Genomic DNA, 26,678 nt, shown 5'->3' with positions numbered 1-26,678 from the left:
GCAATAGCACTTTTTATGGAGTGTAACGCATATTTTATTGTGGCAAAGGCAAATGCAAAGAGAGCCAACTAGTGCTGATATTAGTTGATCTTTAGGATGTGATTTGTGAATGACATTTTGTTTTTTTACGGAAAGTAATGAAGATGTTAATCTTTTCATAAATAATGAAATCAAGAAATATAAATACAGTATATGTGAGATAATGACGCGGATTAACCAATATTTTAAATTAATAGTTCTAATAACCATGTGTGGTCAAGTTGGCAACTGACCATGTAAGTCTGTGAATTTCACCTGTGGCATACAATAACGACTACATAATAAATGGTTGATAATCAGGCAAATAAAAAAAAAAAAAAAAGAGCAACGTTTGCTTCATTTATTGGGTCTCTTCTATTAACTACAGTACAAAATGGGGATGACATATCATCCGTCGATTTACATGATATGCAACTGTGATTTGTGCAGGGGCATGGGGGAGTACGCAGTTATTGGGCAAAACCACATATATATAGGCATGTTTCCTTTAATCTTCCATATTTTCATCGCATATCTTTGATTTTTTTATAAAAAAAATGTGTGAAATTACATGCTTGTTAAGAAGCAAAATAATGCTTGTGGAGAGAAGCTATATAGATTCAAATTTGGTTGCTTAGAGGTGTCTTAGTATTACTATTGTTATCTTCAGGACTTGAATGAACGGAGGCGTCGGAGGGTTTATTTCCCATATCCTTAGTTCTGTGAAGGAGGAAGGTCCCAGATAATATTGTCACAAAACCACACAACTCAGTAGCAATCTGCGTTGAATCCTGCTTCGCCCATTCCTGCATATACATGCATCCACCATCAAGTCATTATTAACTATTGCATGATTGAAGGTAGTAAATAACAAGCCGTATAGTCACCTTAAACGTGATAATGCTGGCCACGATTGTAAATGATGTGAACATCACGTAGTAAACTGGTGACACCACAGCAGTGCTAAAGGCGTCCAAAGCCTGCAAACACGTTTTCCAAATCAACTGTTCATCCTTAAGAATAACGTGTTTAATTTGTAGGCTCACAGGGCGCACAGTAGATTCAGTACTAAATCGTTCTAGTGTCTTATATATGTAGTTTGTAAACTTTCCAAATGGTACCTAGCTACTAGATCACGAAATGCATATATATGCAGTTAGCTCATCATAGGAAAACTAAAAAAATTAATGACACGGTAAAAACTTTTAGGACAAATAATAACACCTAAATCTCCTAAGGATTAATGGTAGTCTATTCATATAACATTATGAGAATTAAGGTGTCTGTTGACGAGATGCTACATGCATGATATTATATATATATCCCCATTATGAGAAATATTTGACTTTTTCACACTAGTGCTCCGATCATTATAGTAAAAATTGAAACGAAACAATTACTCTGTGGGATGACAGCCCGTAGTTGAAAGATTAATTTAATTTTGAACATTTATAATGGCACAGATTAAAGCATACCTTGTTCAAGTAGTTAATCTGCAAAAGGCAACATCCTATCACAACCACTGTAAATATCCAGGTCTCAAAGTAAACAAATTGATTCGTCCCTTCAAATGTAAGCTTCAAAGCGATTCCCACTGCTTTGACACCCATAACCTATATATGCAAAATTAAATTAAACTAGGTAGGATATCAGCATTAATTAAGTTTATGATATACTCGTGCGTGCGTACGTATAATTAAGCATTGAACATTAGATTAATACCGTAATGGAGCCGGTGGGAGAACATATTCCGAGATACACCATCATATGAGTCTGCCCATGGCTTCGCACAAAACGGAAATGAAGGACGCAAACTAATATCACTATAGCGCAAATGTAGACAATAAAACCTGTTCGATTTCGATCATAGGAAAATTTAAAAGAAATCAATTAAGCTTAGGCTCATTAATTAATTAATAACCAGATATGAATGTCATGCATGCAACTAATGAAGGCTTATTACCTGGTCCTGTAGCAAGTTCCCACACTTCCTTGACAGAATGAATGTCTTTCTCTTTCGGTGCATGCAAAACAATAGACGTAGATCCCACCACACACAGAGCACACCCAAGCACGCCAAAAATGTGCAATTTCTCTTTTAATATGAAGTGAGCCAACACTGAACTGCATCATAAATATATATATATATATATATCATCCACCCTGTAACTGTTTCCTCTTTCTTAACTTAATTGCATGCACATATGTTTGTGTTGTGAACGAACAAGGCTATACATACATATGTGTATATATATGTGTGTGTTGCTTACCTGAAAATGATGCTCAAAGCTCCCAAAGGAGTTACAAGGATTGCAGGAGCGAACGCATAAGCTGCAAAATTGGCTATTTCCCCAGCGATCACTACAAAATGCATGATGTGATTTTAGGTAATATATGTCTTGAAGAAGTTTTCTCAATATCAGTGGAAATAGAGACAAGGATCCGGACGTTTACGTCACAAAATTCTATGAGCTGTATGTGTGAATTATTCTGCACTATGAAAATTAAGGCCTAGAGAAAACAGAAAGATATATATATATATATATAAATATATATATAGCATACGTTGATTGATGCAGAAACCACTACGTTAATATATAAATTAGAATTAGAAAATTGAAAATCACTCACTTGAAATCATTCCAGCCCACCACCACGGCTCATACAGATACGAATGCCCTCCCGTGGCTGATCAAATCAATGAAAAATTGTTATATATGTTAAAATAAAATAAAAAAAAGTTTAATACGTGAATAACCCAGATGATATATATGAGAGGTGTTGAACCTGCTCTGTTGCCGTGGTCGGCAGCTTTTTTAAGACCCATTTTTTTAATTATAAAGCTAGAACCGATGAAAACAGTGGAAGAGATGGCCAATATAAGCCCAACTACGTTGTCGTGTGTTTTCCCCATGATATATATATTTGTTGTGTTGCATCAAGCTTGCAGGGCCAAGATGTCTGATCCAAAATGCCTTGACCTTAATCAATTTGATGCATGCATAAAGATTAGAAAGAAATCAATTAAATGGCCAAGAGATGATTAAAACAAAGAGAAGGGAATGATTACCACCTTTTCGTTGGCAGCCTGCAGCAAACAAGTATTGTAGCTAATAAAACCCCATAAATGAAGTATTGATGATGATGATGATGATAATGCGATGCAGATTTAGATTGTTGGGGCGTTCTCTCCAAAGAGAGAGGGATCTGAGACGCGACGCCACAGGTAACGGTAAATTCGTTACCTATGCGTCCCAGAAACAAATGCCATACACAACCAGCTATTTATATAATTCCAGTCTCCACCCTCATCACGTGACTTTGATTTTTATTTTAGCAAATTACAAAAACTCCACGTAAAACAAATTTTATCAACTTTTATTTGATTACTGGTCTATCGGCCAACTACTTCAAATTCAAAATATAACATTAATTAACATGTGAATATTTGTTTTATTTACCTGGTCTACGTACCAGCCGCATTGTGTGGTTGTGTATTAAATTTGTCTTAACTTCATAAGAATTACAAAAAATAATTAATTTTGTATATAGCATTAAATTATCTTTAACATAAATGAAAAATAGAAGATTGACCTGATGATAAAAGGTAAAAAAAAAGGGAGGAATTAATATGTCAAAAGTTTAAATTTTTTACTAATAAAAATTAATAAATTAACCATTAATATTTATTAATAAAAATTAAAAATATATATATATGTAGCATATTCTTTTTTTTTTAATATTTCTATTGACTTTGGTAGGTACATTATTTTTAGGAGGGTGGTATGGGTTTTAAAGAGTTCATTACTGATGAGGGTAGTTAATGGTTACTAAATATTTACATGCATAGTGCATTTTAAATATCTTGTAACCATTGGAGGAATATTCTATTGCAAGGCTGTTTTGGCTACTTTTTTTGTATGCGGCTAGGGTATCCTAGGGTATCTTTATACCCACATTAATATAGTTTTAGTTTGCTGAAAAAAATATTTTTGTTGACTTTAATTCTTTTAATTTCTTTCATAAAAAATCTTTTAATTAATTTATCATCATTGATATATTTCTTGTTTCAATAATTATTATAAGCATGCAAGAGGTAAAATAAAATTTCAAAAATTCTATACATACAAAGAGTGTAGACATTAATTTTTTTTACTTGTTATTAATTTATTGAATTCAAATTACTCATAAATTATTATGATAAAAAATCATAATTAGATTTATCAAAATTGACATAGTCTAATGGACTAGCATGATGGCCCATCAAGTCAAGTTAGACTCTAAAAACGATAGTCTAAAAAAATTTAGATCAATTTGACTCGACTTTAACCTATAAATTCCCAACTCAAACGCTATCAAACTTAGCTATAATTTAATAAGATGAAGTCATTTATTAAATATTTTCATTTTAATTAAATAAATTTATATAATAACAAAATAATTTTTTAGAAACTTGTCCAACACACTCTAAACAATGTTATAGAAAAATTTATTTTACCATGGCAATTATCTCCACCTAATTAATTCTCTCTATTCCATTGGTTCATGTGTCTATTGCATACATAAATCATTTAACACATTCCTTAAACACTTAGAGCGCGAATAAATCTAACAACATTTTCATGCCTAGAAATAAGCACCTAGAAATCTAATAATAAATCTAAGATAAAGTTATCTTAAATTTATTCTTACAAAACTTACTTATAAAATAAAAATTAATCGAAACCTTACAATCTTAAAAAAAATGAAAATTATAATAACTACATTAGCTATATATCTAGAAAGCATATTATGTACCATGCAAGACCCTTTTTCCTTCCCCCCAAAAAAACCCTTTTCATTTACTTATTTCTAAAGAATCATAGGTTGAAAAACTTATTTTTCATATTTGGCATGCATTTAAAAAAAAACTCTTAAAGAAAGAAGATTTCCTAAAAATATTTTTTAATCAGATTCCCATGGAAACTTTTATAAGAGGTGAAAATTTTATTTTTCCAAGTTTATTTTTCTTGTACTACAATAAAAATATCATATTATTCTTTATTAAATTACATAATGTGATAAATAATTAAAATGATTAATAAAAATATTCATAACATTTTTATTTTTAAAAAATTTATCTAAAAATTCTTAATGGTCAAACATACAAATTTTATTCATACTCAAGAAACATGATTCTCGAGAATGAAAGAATTTCTCTCTTACCAAACACCCGTTAATGCTTTGTCATAATTCCTGTAATTTTTTTTTATCATAATTAAAGGGAATCCATAGGTCCCAAAATAGACCATATTCTTATAACTAATTGCCACCAAGTTTCAAGTTTGACCGAATGTCTCTATATATTTTTCTCCATCTTCACACGGACATTTTATATCTATTAAATTCAATAGCAATTGTCTTTCGAAGGTATCTACAAAAACTCGTTTTCCATAAACAAAATTTGTTGTTTGTCCCTTATTTTTCCACTGCGGTGATCCGGTGTTGGCAAGGTGATCCAGTGGCAAACGGATCATACTATCATAGAAGACCAAAACAGCAATGAGTTTATTGAAGGATTAGTTTGCAATACTATAAGTTAAACCACCACAAATTTTTGGTACAAATTGCATCACGCAAATACATTCTTATTATTTTGACAGTGGAAATTGTACCCAGCCCTTTTGGCGTGGCATGCATGCAACAAAATCAAACATAATCATCCTCATGAAATGTTTTTTTTTCTTTCTATATTGTCAAAACGCCTACAGGCAGGGCAGAGTCCGTGGCAGCACAGAGTTTGGATAATTTCAACTTGCAATTTTTCAATCGTGGAAGTTAAATTTGTTGTGACCATATTAATCTCTCTTCTAATTTTCATGTTAGCACATGACAATCTAGAATGATCTCATACATTCTGATTGAGAGGAACTGTCGGTTCAGGAACTGGATCTTGGTTACCTTCACTATCAGATGGTTGGGATTCATGTTTGGCAGCAGCCTGCAATACCCGGTTCTGAACATCTGATGATGAAGGTGATGTAGGTAATCCTAATCCATTTGATTCTAATTTTCCAGCAGCCCATGAAAATGCTTGTGCTCCAAGTCTAACAGGAGAAAGCAACAACCTTTGAAGGAAAAATAAGACAATCAGGTCAAATTTCGTAATAGATGACAGAGTAAAAATGCTAAGAAAGAATACAGAAGCTGGTAATTTTTGTTAGCTGCTACTCCCACTGGTCTCAAATACACATTTTTGAAAAAAAGTTAGAATCTCAAATATTTGAGACCAAGAAAAAATATGTTTTTTTCTTGGTCTCAAATATAAGAAAATTCCAACTAAGGGAATAGCTGCTCCCTCTGGTCTCAATATAGAAGAAAAAAACACATTTTTCTTGGTCTTAAATATAAGAAAATTTCAATTAATTTTACTTTATTTAGTGCTGCTATCTCTAAAATACCCTTCATTTAATTGAAGTGCTAGTTTCAATGACTCTTTCTTATTTTTTATACCAATTTCTAATGAAGGATAAGTTAAAAAAAAAATACTTTTTAATTGAAATTGATGCAATTAAATGTGGTGAATTAATTTTCTTAGTTAATGTGCAATGTTTTTTTTCTTATAGTTCAGACCACAGGGAATATTTCCTAATCTAAAACATATCTTTCTACACAGAAGATTGATTATTTATTTAAAAAAATAGTTTTCCATTCTTCTGGGAGAGAATTATATTATAGATGTAATAATATCAGACCGAACTCTTCTCCCCTAATTTTTTTACATGCTTGAGTTGAGCACTAATATATTGCAGTTTAAAGGTAATTGGAACAAACACCAGCCAGGTTGTAACTCTCTCCTAGTTACAAGTTTCAAAATGTATTATTCATATCTATGCACAAGTCACGTTTAAAATCTTATTTATCAGATCACAATAAAAATTTCTTCTATGTATACTATGTTCCAATAAAAAATTTCTAGGTATTAGTAACCAAAGATATTTGTCATTCTCAACAAAAAAAAAAAAAGAAACGTCATGCCCAAAGAGTTGGTTTAGCTACATGAATTCCAAAATGAATAGTGCTTATATATATACATATATGTGTGTGTGTCTCACATGCTCGATGTTCACGTATATCTGTCCAGGGGGGCATATGAACACATTTTCTGATCCTTTCACATGTCTAAAATCATGACTTTTGTGTCTGTGCAATAGTTAACATTATTCATAATATATATAGGCAAAAGTTCAAAACATAAAAAGACGACTGTGACAAACCTTCCATGAATATTAAGATAACTTGGTCATAAGCTAATATTTAAATTACTAAAAGGTTGTCTACTTTCATGATTATATGACCAAATATCCATCATGAAGTATACTTACCTCACATCTTGTTTTAGATCTTCTGAGTTTTCATATGAAGAAACCCGCAAATAGATGGTCTGGTATACAGTGAACCATTGGTAAGGAAATGGAAAATCTCTGATGTTATTGACCAAGAGACTATAAAACATGACAGAACATGAGAATTTCCCAGCACACAAATATTATGAGCCAGCCATGTGATTTCAAACAAAAGTGGATATATAAACTAAACTCTCACTGAAAATTCTCAAAGAAACAATTTGATTGAAAAGCACTTGCTGAAAGGAAAATGAACATACCAAACCGAGGCCAAATGCACCAATTAACTGTAATGTCTTCTCCAACTCTGAGACAATATTGATTGTGCTTTGTCAGATCAGGACTATTAAAAAAGCCTCATCCCACTTGAGGATGGTGAACAATAAAGTGATGGGAGTCTTTAGGTTTTCATTAAAAAGAAATCATAGACATTGAGTCACTCGTGCATGATGTTTGATGGATTTAGAGCTTCAGTTTAAGCTACTGAATCAAAATGAATTTGCATATACTATATAACCCCTTAATAATAGTGTGAGAAAAAGTAGACCAATCACTAATCAGCTTCACAATAATCTAAGCATATAAATGCAGAGGCACCTATAAAAATGAAAATAAAATAAAATAAAATAAAATAAAATTCTACAACCTCTGGCTACTGCCATAGAATTTGGATGTAACCCAAAAATTAAAGTTTTAAATCATTAGGTGTTAGGTCTTAACAAATTGATTGTTTTTGAAAGAAAATGCACGCACCTAATAATGCATACAGCCCTGCAATAAGTACCTGAGTCAAAAGTAGTTGCATTTATTAGAATATAATAAAATTGAATGCAATCATTTAACTATTTCCAAATCAAATAATAATATGAAAGAAAATATTCCTTCATGATATCAAGGAAGTAGGCAAAATATTTATTTAAGATTATTGTATATTATATAGGAATATTTAGTTACATACATATTCAAAAAGAAATAAGTAAATTTCTGAAAATATTAGAACAATGGAATAAATCAAATAACTAGAAACCATTATCAAATCCCCCCCCCCCCCCCCCTTACTTTTCTCAACCCAAATTGCTCCACTGGAATATTTTTTTCTACCTCCACATATCATGTTATGAAACAACACGAACCTTATTAAATTGACTTGATAGTTAACATAGAGAAATCCAACCATTGGCAAATAACAATTTGAAAATCATGAAGATGTCATTCAAGTAACTTGACACTTACTGTACCATAACCTAAAAGTTGCCAAGGAGAAGGACTAACATCCTCCAGAATTGCTTCAGCTTCCTGTATATGTACCGAAATGCATGTGCATCAATGAACACCCAACATATATAATCAAGCTAAAGTTTCTCTTTTAACCTTTTATATGTCTTCAAAATAAAAGCATAAACACAGGAACAGATGGGACCCAGGACACAATAAAGAAAGAAATCAACAAAAAGCAGTTAGAGTCATTACAAAATTAGTTAGGTAATAAAGAGTAGTGAAAGAATTGGTTAGGTAGCTAGCTTGAATGGTAGGAGGGGGTAAAAGAGGACTCCTTCTGAATTTTTAATATTGGAGAAACCAGCACTAGCTCAGTTGTAAAGGGAAAAACCTTGGAAGGAGTATTCTCTTTTTTCTCTGTTTGTCATTCAATCTAGCATCACAGATGCATTCTTTAACTTTCTCTCTTCTCGGTTTTCTAACCTCTCTTAAATTTCAGGTTCTGTTTTCGGGTTTGTAACTGACACACACACAGGAAGTCTTACAAGAATAAATAGAAAGAAGGCTGGCATAAATCTTAATTATTCAATACAATGTCAGAGATAAGCAACTTCTGGATTAGAAGATTATAGTTTCACTTCTTGTCCTAAAAGAAGATTTATAAAGCAACTGCATTCTTTATAAACTCCTAAATAAATGAAATGGGACTACTTTAAAGTTTACTAAAATGAAATGCAGAATCATACATGGTTGCAACTTTTGTAGTATTTTTCAAAAGACAGACAATGAAACTGGAAGAAGGTAGCTAGGCAATGGCTTACTGTAGAAATCAATTCAGTGATTTTAGGCTTTTAGCCAAAAGGTTAATTTACAACAAGGAACTTATAGGCATGGTTGAAGCACCTAAGTAGCAGCACCTACCTAACCTATAGAGTTTTCATCCCATTAGTTTTGGATACTCAAGCTAACAAAATTGGTAAAGATACAGATAAACAACAGTAGTTTGACGAATACCTCATTGAGGATGGAAAGTGCTGTCTCAGGTTTGAGTTCCTTGATACGGAGACCTTGTTTCATCCAAGAATAAAAGCCTCCTTCAACCAAGTATGGATTCTGTAATATCATACACAGGTTGTTAATTTTATGATACTCCATTACATGGATTTGATATTAAAGTTAGTGATTAAGTGGATTGTGCAGAATGTATCTGTTAGTCAACCTGGGCAATACAAACCACCCCTAAAGCACAGACACTTGAATAAAAAGGAGCTGTCTCTATGTCTATGACGTATCTGGCAATCAGCATTTGTGTTGACAAGGAGGGACTAAGTGTTAGTTTGAACATATATGAGTTAGGGCATCTGGAATTCAATCAAATTCATTTTTAATTTTTTTTTTTCATTTACAGTTTCAAGCAATCAAAGACTCGTGTCCTTTGCTGGAGTATCACGAACTAGCTCATAAATCATCATATTTTAACCTCACAGTAAGAGTTCAATCCATTTTCATTCAGAACTATCATGTTATATTTGATATTTAATGATAAAGATACCGCTAAGGGTGAAATCAAGCAGAAACTAACAGAGAGTCGAGTTATGTGAAATAGTAGGAGTACATTTAACAGAATTTTTCTCTATTATTATCTTACCTTTTCCCCATGACAGAGCTCTTCAACCCCAATCTTTAAATACAAATGTCATTTTCAAGGATTCTATATCAGATATGGAAGCAGCATAAACTGTTCTTTGTTACCTAGATCCCAAATCTCATAGTACAAAGCTAAACTCAGCAAAGAATTTTATGAAATATATCAGTAGTTTTGCAGCAAATATCTCAGCAGGTATCGAAAGACTTGCCTTGACCCCAATTTTTCTCAAGGATCTTGCAATGCCTTTAGAACAAGTACCATCAGCATCCAACACTATAACCCTGGAACTGTCCTATTGGCCAGAGAAAATAAGATTTTGAGACATCATTTCTCATGCCAATTCCTGATCACATTTAACAAGTATTGGGCTATAGGCACACAAACTCAACACATTGAATATGTGACTATCTTTTACCATGAACTTTTACCTATTGTAAGATGCAACATATCTAGGCACAAGCACTTTAAAAGCCCCATTTAATGTCATAGAAAAAATTAAAATGATGAAACTGCCAAAAGACAATACTTATTTTATAAATACCATATAACTTTAGTAAGTAGTTATTGATAAATTAAAATGATGAAACTGCCGAAAGGCAATACTTATTTTATAAATACCATATAACTTTAGTAAGTAGTTATTGATATCCCTTTTATTCCATGTACTTTCCTGTAATTTTATTCAGAACAATGGACCCTATTCCAAGATACAAAGATAAACACCTTAACAATCTTCAAATTTCGAATAATAGCTGCAATCAAGGAATCATCAAGCTCTCTACCACTCTTCAACAACTTGCGTATGGAGCCATCAACCTGAGAATTGCATATGTTATATTAGCAGTAGACAGATTATAAATTAATTGTTAATCAATCTAACAAGCAACCAAGAATCTGGATTTGATCCATTTAACAAAGTCAAGGTGTACCACAATTATCCCAGTCACATCTTTTAAATATTGTTGTGCTTTAAACAAACCTCAAGAGGAATTATACTTGCATAACGAAACCTAGCAGCCCGTCGGAGATCAGGAATTCCATCTTTTTCTCGCATTTCCTGCAGGAAAAAAAAAGGAGCAGTAACTCCATTGGTCAATTTTTATATCAAAATAGTTAGCCAAACAAATGCAAAAAGATAGGAAAACTTCCAAAATATGAGACCATAGTTCGAGTTTGGAAGAAGTGTTGAACAAGAATAGAATGGGTATCAAAACACAGGGATAGTCTGACGTTGCCTTCATAAATTATACAAATGTTTTTCCTGCTATGGATAAAAGCCAGAAAAATTAATCATAACTTACCTCAGAGCGGACATCAATAAGTGCAGCATTTGCGTCCTCAGCCAAAAGCTCGAAAGCTGATTTAGGGGACAAATTTCCTGAGTAACCTCCATATGTCCACAACCAATAAAAGGCCCTGCATATCTATGCAATCTATTACAGAGAGCGTTTGTGATGGAAATTTTATTCTTCAATAGACAAATAACAAAATTTTACTTTTGAGGAAGGAGAAATTCACATACCATAATGTGGCTGAAGAGCCTACAAGAACAACAAATGGAATGATTGGGTCATTTGGATCCAAGCCAAGACTCTTCTCCAATGAATAGACAGCCATGTATATCTGCCGATGGAGCATAAATTGTCACAATACATAAATAGACTAGAAATAGCTAACAAATTTAGAATGTTTGTGAAATAAAACAGCAAATTGAGAGCATGGATTCAGAATATTTCAACCACCAATAAGGGCAAGGAACTTCTTAAGCAAAGCTGATGAAAAGGCACCCATGAAGAAGATGATTTGACTCAACTTATTAGATAATTCAAATCAAGTTCAAACAAACATTAACCAATATGAGATTTCAAGGGAAGTTACGACTTAGAATCAGGTAAAGTTGAGTAAAGTATCTAATTGAAACTTCTATTATTCCATAAAATGTTACCCTTTGAGTTGCTGACCCAACAGGCCTCAAGATTTCTGTTGCTTTATCTTCATATACATTGACTGTATCCCTAATTCCTGCGGGAAGGAGCTCCTTGGCTGAGCCATATAAGTAGACAACATAGGAAGCCCCACTTGTTAGAGAACTCTCTACAACTACAATTGTGCGGCGCAACACATCAATAGCCACGGCAGGTGCTTTATTTGTGACTCCAGTCAGCTCACTTGAAAAGCTGGTTAATTTTTTATTTGCTAACTCCCCTGTTTGATCAACAGAAGAAAATGCCTTGCTAAAAGTATTATCTACAGATTCAGTAGCAGTTTTAACAATAGAATCTACAAAAGAAGTGGCTGTATCCAGTGAGCTTCGTAAAGCATTTTGTCCCTCATTGATTGAGGCATTGAATGATTCATTGAATCCAGCAACAAGGTCTCCAACACTTGCTTTTGTACTGGCTAATGATTCATTGTCCACATTAATAGAACTAGGACTTGATGTAAAGTTCTCAGGCATTATATCTGCAGCCGATAGTGTTTCTGGTTGTGCTGGTGTCACTAATGTGTTAGATCCTTCAGTTGCCTGTTCTGCGAAGTCCGCAAGTTCATCTGGCACAGTAGATAAATGATAACTTTCCATGTGTCTGACTTCCCCGTTACTCAGTGAATGATGTCCATCTGTCAGCACTGGTGAATAACCCCACGTGCTTGTAAGGTATCCTGATTCACTTGTAGAAGAAAAACTGCCCAATACTGTCTTTGTAGCTTGCACTGCAAATGAATTTCTCAGTGAATGAGCTCCATATTGTGAAGCCAAATGCACACCTTCTTCAGCCACACATCTGCTCTCAAGATCCTTTCGAATTGGGTGCAATCCCCCAAACAAGGGAATCTGCAGGAACAAGATCAAATTGCCTCAAGTAAAAAAAAACTAACAAACAGTGATAGATAAATAAAACTGAAGTATTTCCATCTCAGAGATGCCTAAATTGAGTTCAAGAACTTAACGAGACAAGATTTATCATTGATGGGTATGCTGAAGAAAGCAGAAACACAGAACATTGTTAGAAGACTGAAGAAATTGACCTGGGAAGATGTGGAATAACTTGGGGTGGCTGAGCAAACAGGCAACATTCTCATATTGATGATCACTGTAACACATCAATCAAACATAACCCGCTATCATCCTCTTCCTCTGCTTAAAATCAACACATGCATTTGTTATTTTACAAATTGGAGTAACGAGAACCATGATTTTCAAAACTAAATGTTATTGTACTCCAAATCCGATATCAATTTTGAGTTTCAGAATTACAAGCATCCAATTCAAATTAATATAATAATGTGTAAAAATGGCAGGCACTGACCTTAGCTCCTTTGTTAATTTGTTGTTTGAAATTTGATTGAGCTTAAGGCTTATTTAAAAAATATTTGTGGAACATTTTGGTAGATTATCCAAATGGAAAGGGAGGTTATGGTGGAACACGCCCGGCTCATCCTATTTGCTTTCTCGTTTTGTCTCTTATGCACCATAGACACCACAGAAACTCACGTCACACATGGATCACTCGTTTTGATGCCAACCAAATTTACTGACACTGACACTCCAATGGAAATAAGCTCGATCATATGGGTATAGTTTACAATTTCAAAAACGTTTTATGAATAATTTTGAGTTTAATGTTTATAATCATAAAGTAACGATGTGACAAATTTTTCTGTTCTTTGTTGTGAAGTATAATTGTTAAGTAATAAGATAAGTTATCTTATTATTAATTAATTTGATATGATATTTACTTATACTTTTTTAAAAATTATATTTTTAATTTTTTTTATAAAATTCACACGTTATTTTTTTTACAAAATTCATTTTTCGATTTTACGGATTAATTTTTGTCTCTTAATTATGTTCATCATTGTTATGTGATAAAATATTACTCCTTTGAGATATTTTCTAACAATTTTAAGGAACTATAAATTTTTTGACAATGCAAAATTGCCAAAAAGGATTTGAAATTTTGAAAAAAAAAATTAAGATGTAATAAACAAAATCTACAACCAACAATACACCAATTTACAAACACTTGAAACTTACATCAAAACTTATCATTATTGTCACCATTAGCATCTCATGTTGACAGTTTGAGCAAAGCATTCCATAGGGAGTAAAAGAGTTGGTGGACCAAAATAATAATGAAACATAATGGACCGAAAGTGATGTATGATAACCATTGTAATAGATTTTAAGTCAACATTGCCCATTGAAAGCAAGGACTTGCAAAATGATGAAATAACCAAGAAAATTTACTGGAAACCGAATAAATGAATCCGACTACCAAGACCCTTTCCCCCCTCTCTATCATACATATTCTAGTAAATAGGATTTCTATGTGACAAAACAAAATTGTGGTCTAGTTTCTCTTACATTCTCATTCTCAATTAGAAAGAACTAGCTAGCTGCCCAGGCAAAGATCTAGGCAAAAATTAATTTTTGGAAGAAAAAAAAAAAGTTGCACGAGCTTGCACGTCTCTTCCCCACAACCTGCGGCTGCCTTTCTTTATGAAGTCTAATCTGTAAATGAATTACTATGTCGTCGCGTGAAGTGAGAACTACTGCTCCAATCAAGCCTCCAGCAATGCACCAAACATGTAAACACTTATGACAGATGCTTCCCTCCAACCAATTCAAAATCAAGGCAAGCATAATTTGTTGCTAGCGTGCAATTAACAAAAGAATGCATCAGAAAATAAGAATCAATTCATGGCTCCAGATGCTGTCAATCCTCTCAAACGGAGGGTTCCTTGAGCAGATCAGATATTTTTGAAGTAACATTTGCCACTTAAACAATCAGTCAGTATGGAATGACATATGGCAGAGCAAAAATATCTGCTGGCTCTATATGCACGGCTTCTGCCCATACCTGCAGTGTATCCCCAACCTCTGAAGATTTCACTACAGGTTTCCTTTCTTGCGAATGACTGCTGCCAAACAACCACTCTTGGTCATCAAAATCAGACCACTCATCTGCTTTGGGTACGGAATATACCTGACTTATGTACTTGGTATCTGGATGAGGTGGTTTTGCAGATGCTTCACTGACTGGAGCTGGCAAGGTAGCAGTGGGAGTGGGAGTTTTTGAGGAAACTGCAGATGGTAGAACTTCAATGATGCCATTTGTCCTGCGTTTTTTGTTATCAACCTTGATATTAGAGGCTGCTGCTAGCCTATTATCAGATGTATTCTGAAGGGAAATTTGGCAGGGTTCCAATATCCTCCCATTTTCAGTGAGATGGGAGGGAGAGGGGGAGGGCGTTGGCAACTTACTGGGCCAATTGTCATTTGCTGTCAGAAAATTCAGAAATGAATGTCAGCCAACAACAAAATACAATATAATTGAAAAAATATATTAACCATCAAAATATGAAAATAATTATGTAGGAACATTAGAAATCTAACAGAATCTCATAGGATGTAGATATCAGCTATTAGGTCAATGAAATGATATTTTAAATCTAACAAGAGAAACGCTCTAGTTTATCTAACTACAACCAGAATGGATCATTGAACACCAATAATAAAATGATGATCTATCATGTATGACACTCACCATGCATAATTCCATTTGATTCAATGTCCTTCCGTTTCTTGAGATTTTCCCCAACAGCAGAATTCTCATAGATGTGCCTGGAAACCTGTGTGAAAGAATTTGAGCCTAATGGACCAGCTTTGGTGCTTTCTTTTAATTTATTCTGCTGCTCTCTGTTTTCATGTTCAGCATTCTCCTTTGCTTTCTCCTCCTTTTTCTTTTCTTTACTCCTGTCTTTGTCCTTCCCATGTCCTTTTTTCCCCTTCTCTTTATTTTTCTTTTTATCTCTGTGTTTATCATCTTTTTTTTCCTTAACCCTCTCTTTTCCTTCAACTGCTGCTTCCAAAGGTTTGTAAAAATTATTTTCCAAAGATTTGGGCATTTCATCAACCCTGTGATGAAATTTTCCAGCATTATTCTGAACTGTTATATTTCCAACTGGTCGGGACTCAGCCCAGATTTCTCTCCTATCAACCATTCTAGTATCAATGCCCTTATCCTGAAGCCTTTCCTTACCATCAGGCCAGGTGCCACTACCCTTAGTAACCAATCTAACAGCTCCCTCATTCTTTCTGTGTCCTGCAGTTGCAAACTTTTGAGCCAATTGATTCTCAGCTCCTCCGTCATTATCCCTAATCCTCCTTTCCAAATCCAGGAGGAATTTAGAATCCTTGTTTTCCTCAAAAAAATGATTATTCTCTCTAGCCTTCTCTCCATTGTTACTGGCAAACTGTTTGGTAAGTTTATCCTCAAGTAAAACAATCTTATCAATTGGTTTGATTTCCTTTTGATGTAGTTTACCAGCATTGGGACCCTGAGCTTGTCCTGGAAATTCTTTCTCAATTGCAGCACCGGTTTTGCTCTTTTCTTTATCTCTGTTCTTGTCCTTGTCTTTCTTTTTTTCTCTATGTTTTTCTTTTTTGTCCTTCTTTTCCTTACGCTTTCCATCCCTTCCTTCTTTGTCTCTCTTTTCCTTCTTCTCTTTGTCCCTCTTCCCTTTTTTATGCTTTTTTTCTCTGTGCTTTTCCTGCAAGTTGTATGGTGAAATTGGATATGAAGACTAATAATCAAATGAGGAAACAAGCAAAATGACTTTACATGTCCATTCCACCCTGAAAATAAATACAAAAGGGAATATATCCACAGAAGAACCATAACAACACGGTCCTAGAAGATCCAAGAAAGAAAATAACAAGACCATTAAATGCTCACTCTTACACATACAAAATACACAGCAACTAATCATTAATTTAGCCCTTTATAACCGAAGAAGATATACAACAAACAAAAATAAAAATCATTATCAAGCACAAGAAAAAAATTCAAAGCAGGAGACATAAAAGTCTCTCTAAAGTGTAAACAGACAATCATTTTACTTCCAATATCCACACATATAACATCTTACCTCGTGGTCTCGACATTTGTTCCAAATGAAAAGGCACACCTCAAAACCATGTTTTATCCTACATTCCACATGTTTATCATACAAAAAGAAATGGTATGCCAAAACCATCCAATAATAGACATGCTTTAATTCTCCACACTATCTCAGCTCAATAGCATATTTCCAACTTTCCCACAATGTGTCATCTATTACTTTTCCCATCTGAAGGACTCATAAGTTGATGACAATTGACAAGTAATTGTTTATTCAATTTTAATAACAGATTATGTTTTGACCCCTTCCCCCACTCCACATCAAACACACAGCACCACAAAATCAGCAAAAACAAAAGCATTATTTTACAGCGTACGACAGACAAAGTGGGTTTCACTAATATTTTTGTTTTTGCCCAGATAGATGATTTAAAATAAATGATAGATCAGTACTCCTGGCATGAAAGTAGAAATTAAATTCTCTTTATAGAATAAACTTCCACGAAGGCAGTAGAATGATGAGGATTTAGTAAAAGATATTAGTCCTAATGGTTTTCAGCTGTTGGGGCCATAGTTATCAATCCTGGATGGCGAAGCATAGTGGCCATCTTAAAAAAAACCATAGTGGGATGCACGATGACCACGATTATAAATATTATAATACAAACTAAATAGTTTATACTGCACTAAAAATATTCAAAATCAAAAAACAAAGTGAAAGAAATGCATAATAAATAATAAATCTCACTTATAATTTTACCCAGAAAAATGCATTAGAAAATGAGGAATAAATTGCAATTTTACCAAAAAGAAATAGCTAAACATTGTTTTAGGTTTAAAATTGGGTTTTTGAAGCTTTTATCATATTAGTGCCGCTATAACAACTGCTATTGAATCCCATAGCAGGTCAAGGCCACTTTGCTTTGCTACTCCACTATAGCACCAATACAGCGCACTTTTGATAAATATGATTTGGCCTTTGATCGATATAGTTTTTTTTAATGTTAATACCTATATTTTCACTAATTAAATTCTTGGTTGTTATTCTTAAAATATTGGTATATTTTTCCTTGTTTTTCAAGACGAATTGGATCACATAGGTTTCATTTATCAAAGTATTAGTCCACAAGGGAACAGAACCTGAACAACTGAAATAAAAAAATCTTATTCCAAAGAAAGAAAGAAAAAACACTACAGGAACCAAAACCTAAGTGGGTAAAGTGTAGGGGTCAAATTCTTGTTTAAATCTTAGTGTAATTTGTCAAAGGACAAAAGTCAATAGAATAAGAAGAGCATAAAAGCCTCTTCATGGGCAGAAAAAGAATTTATCACTCTTGGAACTTGTACGTTTCAGTACTATGCAACTTATCCATCGAAATACAAAATACAAAACTTGAAAAGAACACGAAAATCAAACATGAATCTTGTAACACTGTAAGACAGAATGAGGCAACAATTATTGCGATGTACACCAAAGGAAGGATGCAAGCAACAAGAACCAACTTCCATCAACCAAGAGGTGAACATAACAACTTATCAAAATAGGGGGGGAGTATGCCTCCAATCATCTTCTATTGCACCCAAATCCTAAATGAACAATGCCTTTTTACTTTTGCCAGTGGGATACATTCAAAAAGACCGTTTCAAATGTTTCAAGTTTATCAATTAAAATGGACCCTAAGCAAATCCAATTCATCTACGGTTCAGAACAAAGGGATGTACATAATTAAACCACATCATGGATGAGTTATATTGATAGCCACATAGCACGTATATTCTTAAAAAACAATTTGATGGTCCATTCGCAAAGATGTATCTTATATTTAACAGCTACACAACTGACAAGAAATTTCATTTTTGCATCCCAAATCATGATAATGAAACAAAATGTACGCTGTGAATATAAGGAAAGTACGTTAACCTTTGTCAGTAATTCCACATCCTCTGTTGTAGCCTTCTTTTCATATCCCTTGTTTGTATATCCTGGTGGTGGAAATGGAAAGCAGCGCGACATTGCACAAAGTCCAGATATGTCCGGTGTATGTTCCTTGTAAAATGGAGAATATTTGAATTAGTTTCCAGTAGCACTGTTCCAGAAAGGGAACCCGAACCAACCAGCAACTATGCTCTTGTCCATGCACCATGTCACCGCATTCATTTCCAGCTTCAATATTCCTCCATAAGCTTCTTATTGGCTGACTATAAACACAAATTATGGTGACCAACAAGGATTACTTTACTTGCCTTGACCAAATATGCAATCGGCGGAAACTAATATTATAGAAAATGAAGGAATCAAATAAACATGGACCACTGAAGCTGACTAACAAAATTCCTAGTACGGTGGTAAATGGTTGAGCAGAATCCCAATAAGTATATGCTTAGGATTAGGGTTCGTCTTGGAAAGAGCAGCAATCAGATCCTCTGTGAAAAAAGGAAGACCCTGCCTGCGAGTAGAATAGGCTATGATAAGTGAGTAAGGAATTAATATAGGCAATCCTCTTCCATGCTCATGTGAAACTTAGGAATAAGCAATCTCCAGGTAGAAATGCTGAAGCAGGGTGTTTCGAAACCCACAATTGGAAGGTCTGAAGAGAACAGAGCTCATGCCCATTTCATGCAAACCCCGCGAGTACGATCCAATGAAAACCTAGAAAATCCAGTAACGGAAAGAAGCTGGGTAGATAGCCAGGGAGAGAAAGAAAACCCTAATTCCAATCTAGCGAGGAAGAGGAATGAAAACTTGATGGGTTAATAAGAATGGATGAAAAGGGGCAGGGGTGATATTGAAAGAGAGAGTTACTAGGTTGTATTGTAGGATGAAGAGATAGGAATAAGATCTCTATTTCAGTATAATAATAAATGAAGGCGAAAGAATGGAGTTGTCAAGATTCTGGGTTTTCTATTATCTCTTGCCTGCGTCTTATAACAATGGATGCGTCTCTCTCGTGTGTGTGTGTGTGTGTTTATCTATTGCTGTGTCTCTGTGCTACGCTTATGTGTTCTTTTTCCAGCTCTTGCCCATTCCCCTTTTCAGGATTAATTCAAATAAATATTTATTTATATAGCTAAAAAATACGGACAACATAATAATATACTTACACTTCTTTCTTCCCATTTAAATTCTAATTCTACCGTTATTCATAGGCTTCTTTTAGTTCCTGTTCTACACACTTGCACATAAATGCCATCAATTCAATGATTTTTTTAAGTAAAAATTCATCCCAAAGGATGATATCGCAATAAATTCATCATAAAAGATCAAAAATACAAATTTAATATATGAATGTTTAAAAATTATGACAAATTGTTAAATTTATTAAATAAATTTTTCATTAAATTACTATAGGAATTAATCTAACATTAAATTATGACATTTAAAGATCAATTTGTCATTAATTTATCATATTATTTTGTTATACTTTTTATATATTAATTGAATAAAATTTTCAATCTTTCAAGAGTCAATTTATTATCTCTTCACATTTTCAAAAATCAATTTGATTATTTTTTCATTTTTTCTACTTTAATTTTTCTTTCAAAAGTAAGCGGATTATTTTGCTCCCAGTTGGGATGGGAAATAATATTAAAAATACGCACTAGATTATGAATTTTAATTAATTTGAACTTTTAAATTTTTTTAGATAACATAGAACATAATAAATACAATTATTATGATGAATAAAATTGTTCTTCTAAATGTTTAATATAACTATATATTTAGGATTTGAACATGATACTATAGTTTTTATTTCCTTTTTTTGTAGGGGCATGGTTTTTGGGACTTGAGATTTTGTGGATATACTATTCTCGATGTGGATAGCTTCTCGTATTGCAAAAAATTTAGTGACTAAGTTTCTAAATGTTTATTGAAGAACTTTTTTTTTACATATTTTATTAGAGAACTATTAGCAAGCATTTTCAGTCAGCAGCACAAAAGCCAAGCCAAAATAAATATAGTCAAATCCTACTCTATCATATGCATAATTTCAATTGCTAAACTAAGGTATGGTGTGAGACTATGATTATTTGAATTGAATATCAAGAAATATGTTTCATTTGTTTAATTGTGCCACTGAATTTAAGTTTTTTAAGTTAATGAGGTACAATGTTATATATTTTATATTCAATTGATTTTTATTGTATTGGAGTAAGATTCAACGTATAGGTTCAAAAGGTTTGTAAGTGTTTTTATTGGGTAATGGCATTGAAATTTTTTTAACACTTCCTCAAATTCGGTATACACTCATGAAATATAAATTCCATTCTTTAAAAAAAAAAACAGATGTTAAAATTCTAAAATATTGAAATGATTAACAAATAAGTGAAATGTCTGAAAGAAATCTCAATCAACTGTTTCATCGGATCTTTATATTCTCCACTCTCTCATTCATTTTAATACCATCTTTTGATTAAATGACAAACTTCATTCTCCTAATATATTTGTGTTTTTTTTAAGTACCTAACATGTATATGTTACATCCAATTATACTTTTAATTTATCATTCAAACGATTCAACAAGTTGTAACTAAATATTAAAAATCTATTATATCTATACATATGAATATATTCAAAAAGTTGTAACATGCATAGAATATATCAGTGTAATGATTTTACTTAACTTCTTATATCATCAATTATTCTCAATATCATTAATAATAACTTGATTTTTTTTAAAATGATCGATAATAGAAAATAATATATCATAAAGAATTATTTTTGACAAATCTAAAATATAATTTAATTATATATTTAAAATATAAAAATTAAATTTAGAAATAAATATTTATTTTGTATAATGCACGTACTAAAATACTAGTGTAGTATGTTATCTTGATTTTTGACAGCAAGTATAGTATAGTCTGGGGAGCGAACCAATAGGCAGCATACAACAGTAGGGGTTGTAATTTAAAAATATAGACCTACATGCACAAGATTTCACCACACACTCTATAAAGCGGAAGATATTTTCTACGCCTACGCCTGCGAGTGTGCTTAAACCCTAGCCCCTCTTCTCTTCATTCTTCACTCAGGTCAGTTTCTTCTCTTCTTCCTCTTTCTCCTATTTGAGCTTAAACCCCATGTATCACTTTGATGCATTTATCTGTGTGGGGGCTTAATTTGTTTTTGGGTTTCCCTCTGATCTTGTAGGTTGGTTTAGGGTTTAGGGTATAACTTATCTTGTTACTGGGTTGGCGAGAAGGAATCGTTTATGTCCTTTTGTTGTTTTTTTGAGAAGTGAAGCTCGTGACCTTTTAGAATTTGTCATTCGGTTATGGCTATCACGATGATGCGTTTTTATTCTATTGATCCTTACAATAACTGGTTTCAATTTTTTGTATCAGGAAACAAGCATAATGGCCTTCTGTAATAAGGTTGGAAATGTCTTGAGGCAGGGTGCTGCTCGCAGCACACAAGCACCTGTTTCATCCATGCTTAATTACATTCGCTGCATGTCTTCAAGCAAGCTTTTTATTGGAGGTATTCACTTTTGTTGGAAAAATAGTTGTGGATACAACCCACACACTTGGTCGCCATTTTTCTTATGGTTTTATTGTTTTGGACTTTGCTATTTCAGGCCTTTCATATGGAGTTGACGATCAGTCTCTTAAGGATGCATTTTCTGGCTTTGGAGATGTGGTTGATGGTAAGTTCAGCTTGCTTTCATTGTTATCACATGGTGTCCAATTTCAGCCACCCGTCAGCCTCACTTTACCATATGTTCTTCAGTTTCCTTTGATGTCATTATAACTTTGCAATGGCATTGTGTAAATCCTTCAATCTGCCATTGGGAGTCCACTGTGGTGCAACATCTATGAATACAGCTATTGCAGTCTCAATGGGCTTCACATTTTTGTGACCGGAATGTGGGACTACACATTTATGTCTTTGAGCAATTGAAGTTTCAGTTAATATTAATGCCAAAATAGCTGTTGATTCATATTTGCATACAGCTTAATTTTTATGCATATATATTTGAGATTTTATTTGCCCGCAATGCTATCTGCTATAGAGGAATATCGTCCCCCATTCCGCCATTGATTTGTGATGCACCCCTAGATTTTTGTTTGCTGTTGGAATTTGTGTGCAAAATATCATTTTCTGTCTGGCCATTCCACCTGTGAATACTTTTCTTAAAATCACAGCAAGCATAGTATTTGTATCTCATTGCTAAATAGCTATAATTTTGTTTTGTGCTGGTGTATTCAATGGAAAATTTCTTGGTTTCATTATTGACAAAACTGGAATAAACATAAACATGTGGCTGATGAGATTTCATGCCTGCATTAATAAATGACTGCCTGGTCCTATTTTTGGTTCTGGCATACTTATACTTGTGGGTCTGTTACACAGCAAAAGTTATAACTGACAGAGACTCTGGAAGATCAAGGGGATTTGGATTTGTCAACTTCTCCAATGATGAGTCTGCAAGTTCGGCACTCTCTGCAATGGATGGGAAGGTCAGAGTGCTTTTCAGTTTATATTGAACTTTTTTATTATAGTCATTATTAGTTGATTGACGTGCTATAGTTCTTTAGGATCTAGATGGGCGAAGCATTAGGGTATCCTATGCAAATGATAGACCTTCTGGACCTCAATCTGGCGGCGGCGGCGGTGGTGGTTATCGCAGTGGGGGTTTTGGCGGCGGGTGGTGATTTTGCTTCTCGCAATGGTGGTTGGTGATTCAATTTTTGTGTCTTCTGCTTAGTTTTGAGATTATTTTTTTTATGTTTATGCTTTGCACTTTGGTAAAGTAGTAATTAGTGAATTTTTATGCTTTTCCTCCTTACATTTCTTGGTGATGTTATTCTGTGATGTTAATGGAGCATTTGTTTCCATCTATTATGGTCAATGTGAGTGTTAGGTTGGATTTCAAATTAGTTTTTCTTGGTTCATTTCCACTATTTTTAAATTGTTATCGTGACTTGAGAAAATAGCCCCGGCACTACCACCTTTTATTGTGACAGTGAGTGTATCAGGAGTTTTAGGTTTTATCAAATGCTTCCATGATCAGATTTCAAAGAAACTAGTTGCTTTGTGCAGCACTCGTTTATAGGGTGTTCTGCCCTTTACCCTTAAAACTCGATTACTCTTGATTTTTGTCACTGGGTAAAGGAGGTGAGTTATATATGCAAATACAAAGACATCAATATTTCTGGTGCCTGATTTTGTTTTGGAGGTAATTTCAATTTGCGTGGTTTGTTCTTGATAAACACTTAACGAGTTTATGGAGTCAAACACGAGTTCGGCTATTGGCGATGAAATAAATCAAATAATTTGTCTGTCGATCTTCTTTTTTTGTGTGTTTTTTTGGGAATTCGGTTGTTCTAAATGTGGGTTTGTTATATTTGGGCTTGTGAAATCTTTAAGCCACGTAAGGAGATTATAAACTTGGATAATCAAACAGTTTGATTACATGGGCTTGAATCTTATCTTCGGAAAGAGATATATATATTCGGGATGGCGATGAGTAGGACTGAGGACTCGGTGTGAATATTACATAACATGTTTTTTTTTTAAAAAAAAAACTCAATATCCGAATCTTACCCCGTCAATAGCAGCACTTTTAAATATTAAAAAACTGGTTTTATACCGTATTTAGATATAGGTATTTTATATTTAGATTTATTATCTCTATTTTAGTTTACTTGAACTTTTGTCACTTTCCGTAATGCCGTTAGTTTTAATTATGTAAAATGTAATATAATAAAACAGACCTACTATTGAGTAACTTTTATCCTAAAAGTGTACCATTGGGTGTATTACTAGTTCCTATATGCAAGAAAATAAAATTCGAGTATCACTTTGGACAAAACTAAAGAGTATTGAAAGACAATTGAGTAATTCTCATAAAATTATTTTAACTTTTAAGTAATACGTATAAAATTAGAATATGAATATAACTCATAACAAAGGATATTTAAAGCTGTACATTAGGGAGTATCTGTGATCTTATTGTGATTCTCTTTATCAATTAATAAGTTTTTTAATTATGAAATTCAATCAAATAGTTTTTTTTTTTTTTCTAAGCAGCAATAATAAAAGTAATAATAAGGGGACAAATAAATTATGAGGAAATAAAAGTGGAGAGAAATTTGATATGGTTTATACGCTTGAAATAATTTTAAAACACATTGAGAAAAACTAAGGATAATTTTTGTTTTTGGTTTACCTCTCATTTATTTTTCCTACTATAAAAGACAAAGCACCCATTGAGAAAAACTAATCGAATCGATCCTATTGCAAAAACAATGGATTTCTCAACATATGCAAGGTCTATGCTGCTGAGAAGGGTAGAAGACAATGATGATAAACAATAAAGCATCATAGAAAATATATTTTTGTTTTCAGTGGAGTTTTCTAATACGGAAACATTACCCCCAACTCCCCTTTTCTTTCTCTCAATATTCATTAATCTTTTAGTTTTGGATTTTTAGGGAAAGATCGGAACAATTGAGAGCTTAAGTTAATAGCATAAGTTTAAGAAGCAAAAAAGTTATAAGCTCTATAAAAATTATTACAATAAAATTTAAAAATGTTATAATTTTTTTAACCAGTTTTTAGTTCTAAATTTCTACGAGAGTTTTTGTGGATTAGAATGCCTACTCAGTGTCGGTGAGCAGTCTTAAGTTTCTTAAATAGATCAGACAGTATGACCTTGTCAAGAGTTTCGAAGTGATATGTCACCCTAATGTGGGGGCATGTGCTTATGTCCTCCTTATTCTGAAGTGTGAACAAAAGCCATAGTTTACATCAAGTTTTTCCCTGAGATTGAACTTGCACAACGTGGTTGGTGGAGCGTCTTTGTCTCTCTCATTTCTCAAATTTGTCCACGTATATCAACACCACAACCATACAAAACCAACGCATTATATTAGGGTGCATTTGGAAATTAGTTCCGCTAAACGCAACGTGAATCTGTCCTTAATTTTTTCTTTCTTTTGCGTCTGGGGTTTTAGAAAATTACAAAGTACAAACCTTCATTCAATATGGTTCAACACCCTTAGTCCTTTAGAAAATTACAAAGTACAAATCTTCATTCAATATGGTTCAACGTGGTTTAACACCCTTAGTCCCTTATTAGAGAGCATACAACTTTGGCGGAAGGTTGTTTAACAGTCATTTATTCATAGTTATTTGTTTATAGCACTTTTATATCCGGGAATTCAGTTTCCATCCCTATAACGAGTTCAAATAATCAGGGATACCCATGATTAACTTATTATAATTTAAAAATTGTGATCAGAGTTCTTTTAGTAGCAATTATTTTTTCAAATTTAATCAATACCAAATTCGCATAGTTTTGTTTTATATCTACTGATCATGGAGCTAAGTAAAGAGAGGCATTTTCATTGTTATTCATAGAAAATATACTACCTAGATCATTATCTTTGCAATTTTTCAAACATCATTCAGTATAAATATATAGTTTATAAAAGTAAACTATTTTCTGACTCCATTGCTAATTCGTTCTTTAACATTAAAATAAGAAGAAAAAGAAA

General features: G+C 33.2%; 4 protein-coding genes across 5 annotated transcripts; 1 reads left to right on the top strand and 3 right to left on the bottom strand.

Moving 5' to 3' along the window:
- Positions 1-301: 301 nt before the first annotated feature.
- On the bottom strand, positions 302-3,276 carry LOC100785617 (probable magnesium transporter NIPA1). The gene is made up of 9 exons (XM_003538477.4): positions 3,092-3,276; positions 2,806-2,999; positions 2,650-2,706; positions 2,289-2,379; positions 1,982-2,142; positions 1,741-1,868; positions 1,494-1,631; positions 906-998; positions 302-824 (listed from the first exon to the last, which is right to left on the bottom strand). Exons 2-9 carry the CDS (start codon positions 2,930-2,932, stop codon positions 639-641), a joined length of 981 nt encoding a protein of 326 aa, XP_003538525.1. The 5' UTR covers positions 2,933-2,999; positions 3,092-3,276; the 3' UTR covers positions 302-638.
- A 2,335-nt stretch (positions 3,277-5,611) lies between these two features.
- On the bottom strand, positions 5,612-13,749 carry LOC100786142 (calcium sensing receptor, chloroplastic). Of its 2 annotated transcripts, XM_003538478.5 has the most exons (14): positions 13,578-13,746; positions 13,297-13,405; positions 12,215-13,102; positions 11,792-11,892; positions 11,571-11,685; positions 11,249-11,326; positions 10,993-11,085; positions 10,478-10,561; positions 9,636-9,734; positions 8,637-8,699; positions 8,157-8,187; positions 7,664-7,710; positions 7,383-7,441; positions 5,612-6,125 (listed from the first exon to the last, which is right to left on the bottom strand). In XM_003538478.5, exons 2-14 carry the CDS (start codon positions 13,348-13,350, stop codon positions 5,906-5,908), a joined length of 1,932 nt encoding a protein of 643 aa, XP_003538526.1. In that variant the 5' UTR covers positions 13,351-13,405; positions 13,578-13,746; the 3' UTR covers positions 5,612-5,905. The 2 variants fall into 2 exon arrangements, with proteins under 2 accessions (XP_003538526.1, XP_014619773.1); XM_014764287.3 differs by lacking the exon at positions 10,478-10,561 and having other exon boundaries at positions 13,578-13,749.
- Positions 13,750-14,301: 552 nt separating this feature from the next.
- Positions 14,302-20,234, bottom strand: LOC102668076 (myb-like protein X). The gene is made up of 3 exons (XM_006591374.4): positions 19,096-20,234; positions 15,819-16,824; positions 14,302-15,553 (listed from the first exon to the last, which is right to left on the bottom strand). Exons 1-3 carry the CDS (start codon positions 19,186-19,188, stop codon positions 15,063-15,065), a joined length of 1,590 nt encoding a protein of 529 aa, XP_006591437.1. The 5' UTR covers positions 19,189-20,234; the 3' UTR covers positions 14,302-15,062.
- Positions 20,235-22,160: 1,926 nt separating this feature from the next.
- Positions 22,161-24,048, top strand: LOC100527220 (uncharacterized). The gene is given in 5 exon segments (NM_001249645.2): positions 22,161-22,208; positions 22,521-22,656; positions 22,754-22,822; positions 23,530-23,636; positions 23,715-24,048. Coding segments are annotated over 4 exon segments (417 nt in total). The 5' UTR covers positions 22,161-22,208; positions 22,521-22,532; the 3' UTR covers positions 23,832-24,048.
- Positions 24,049-26,678: the final 2,630 nt, after the last annotated feature.

Source organism: Glycine max, chromosome 11 (genome assembly GCF_000004515.6).
Source record: "Glycine max cultivar Williams 82 chromosome 11, Glycine_max_v4.0, whole genome shotgun sequence".
Classification (NCBI taxonomy): Eukaryota; Viridiplantae; Streptophyta; class Magnoliopsida; order Fabales; family Fabaceae; genus Glycine; species Glycine max.
This window is presented reverse-complemented; position numbering and strand designations above follow the sequence as displayed.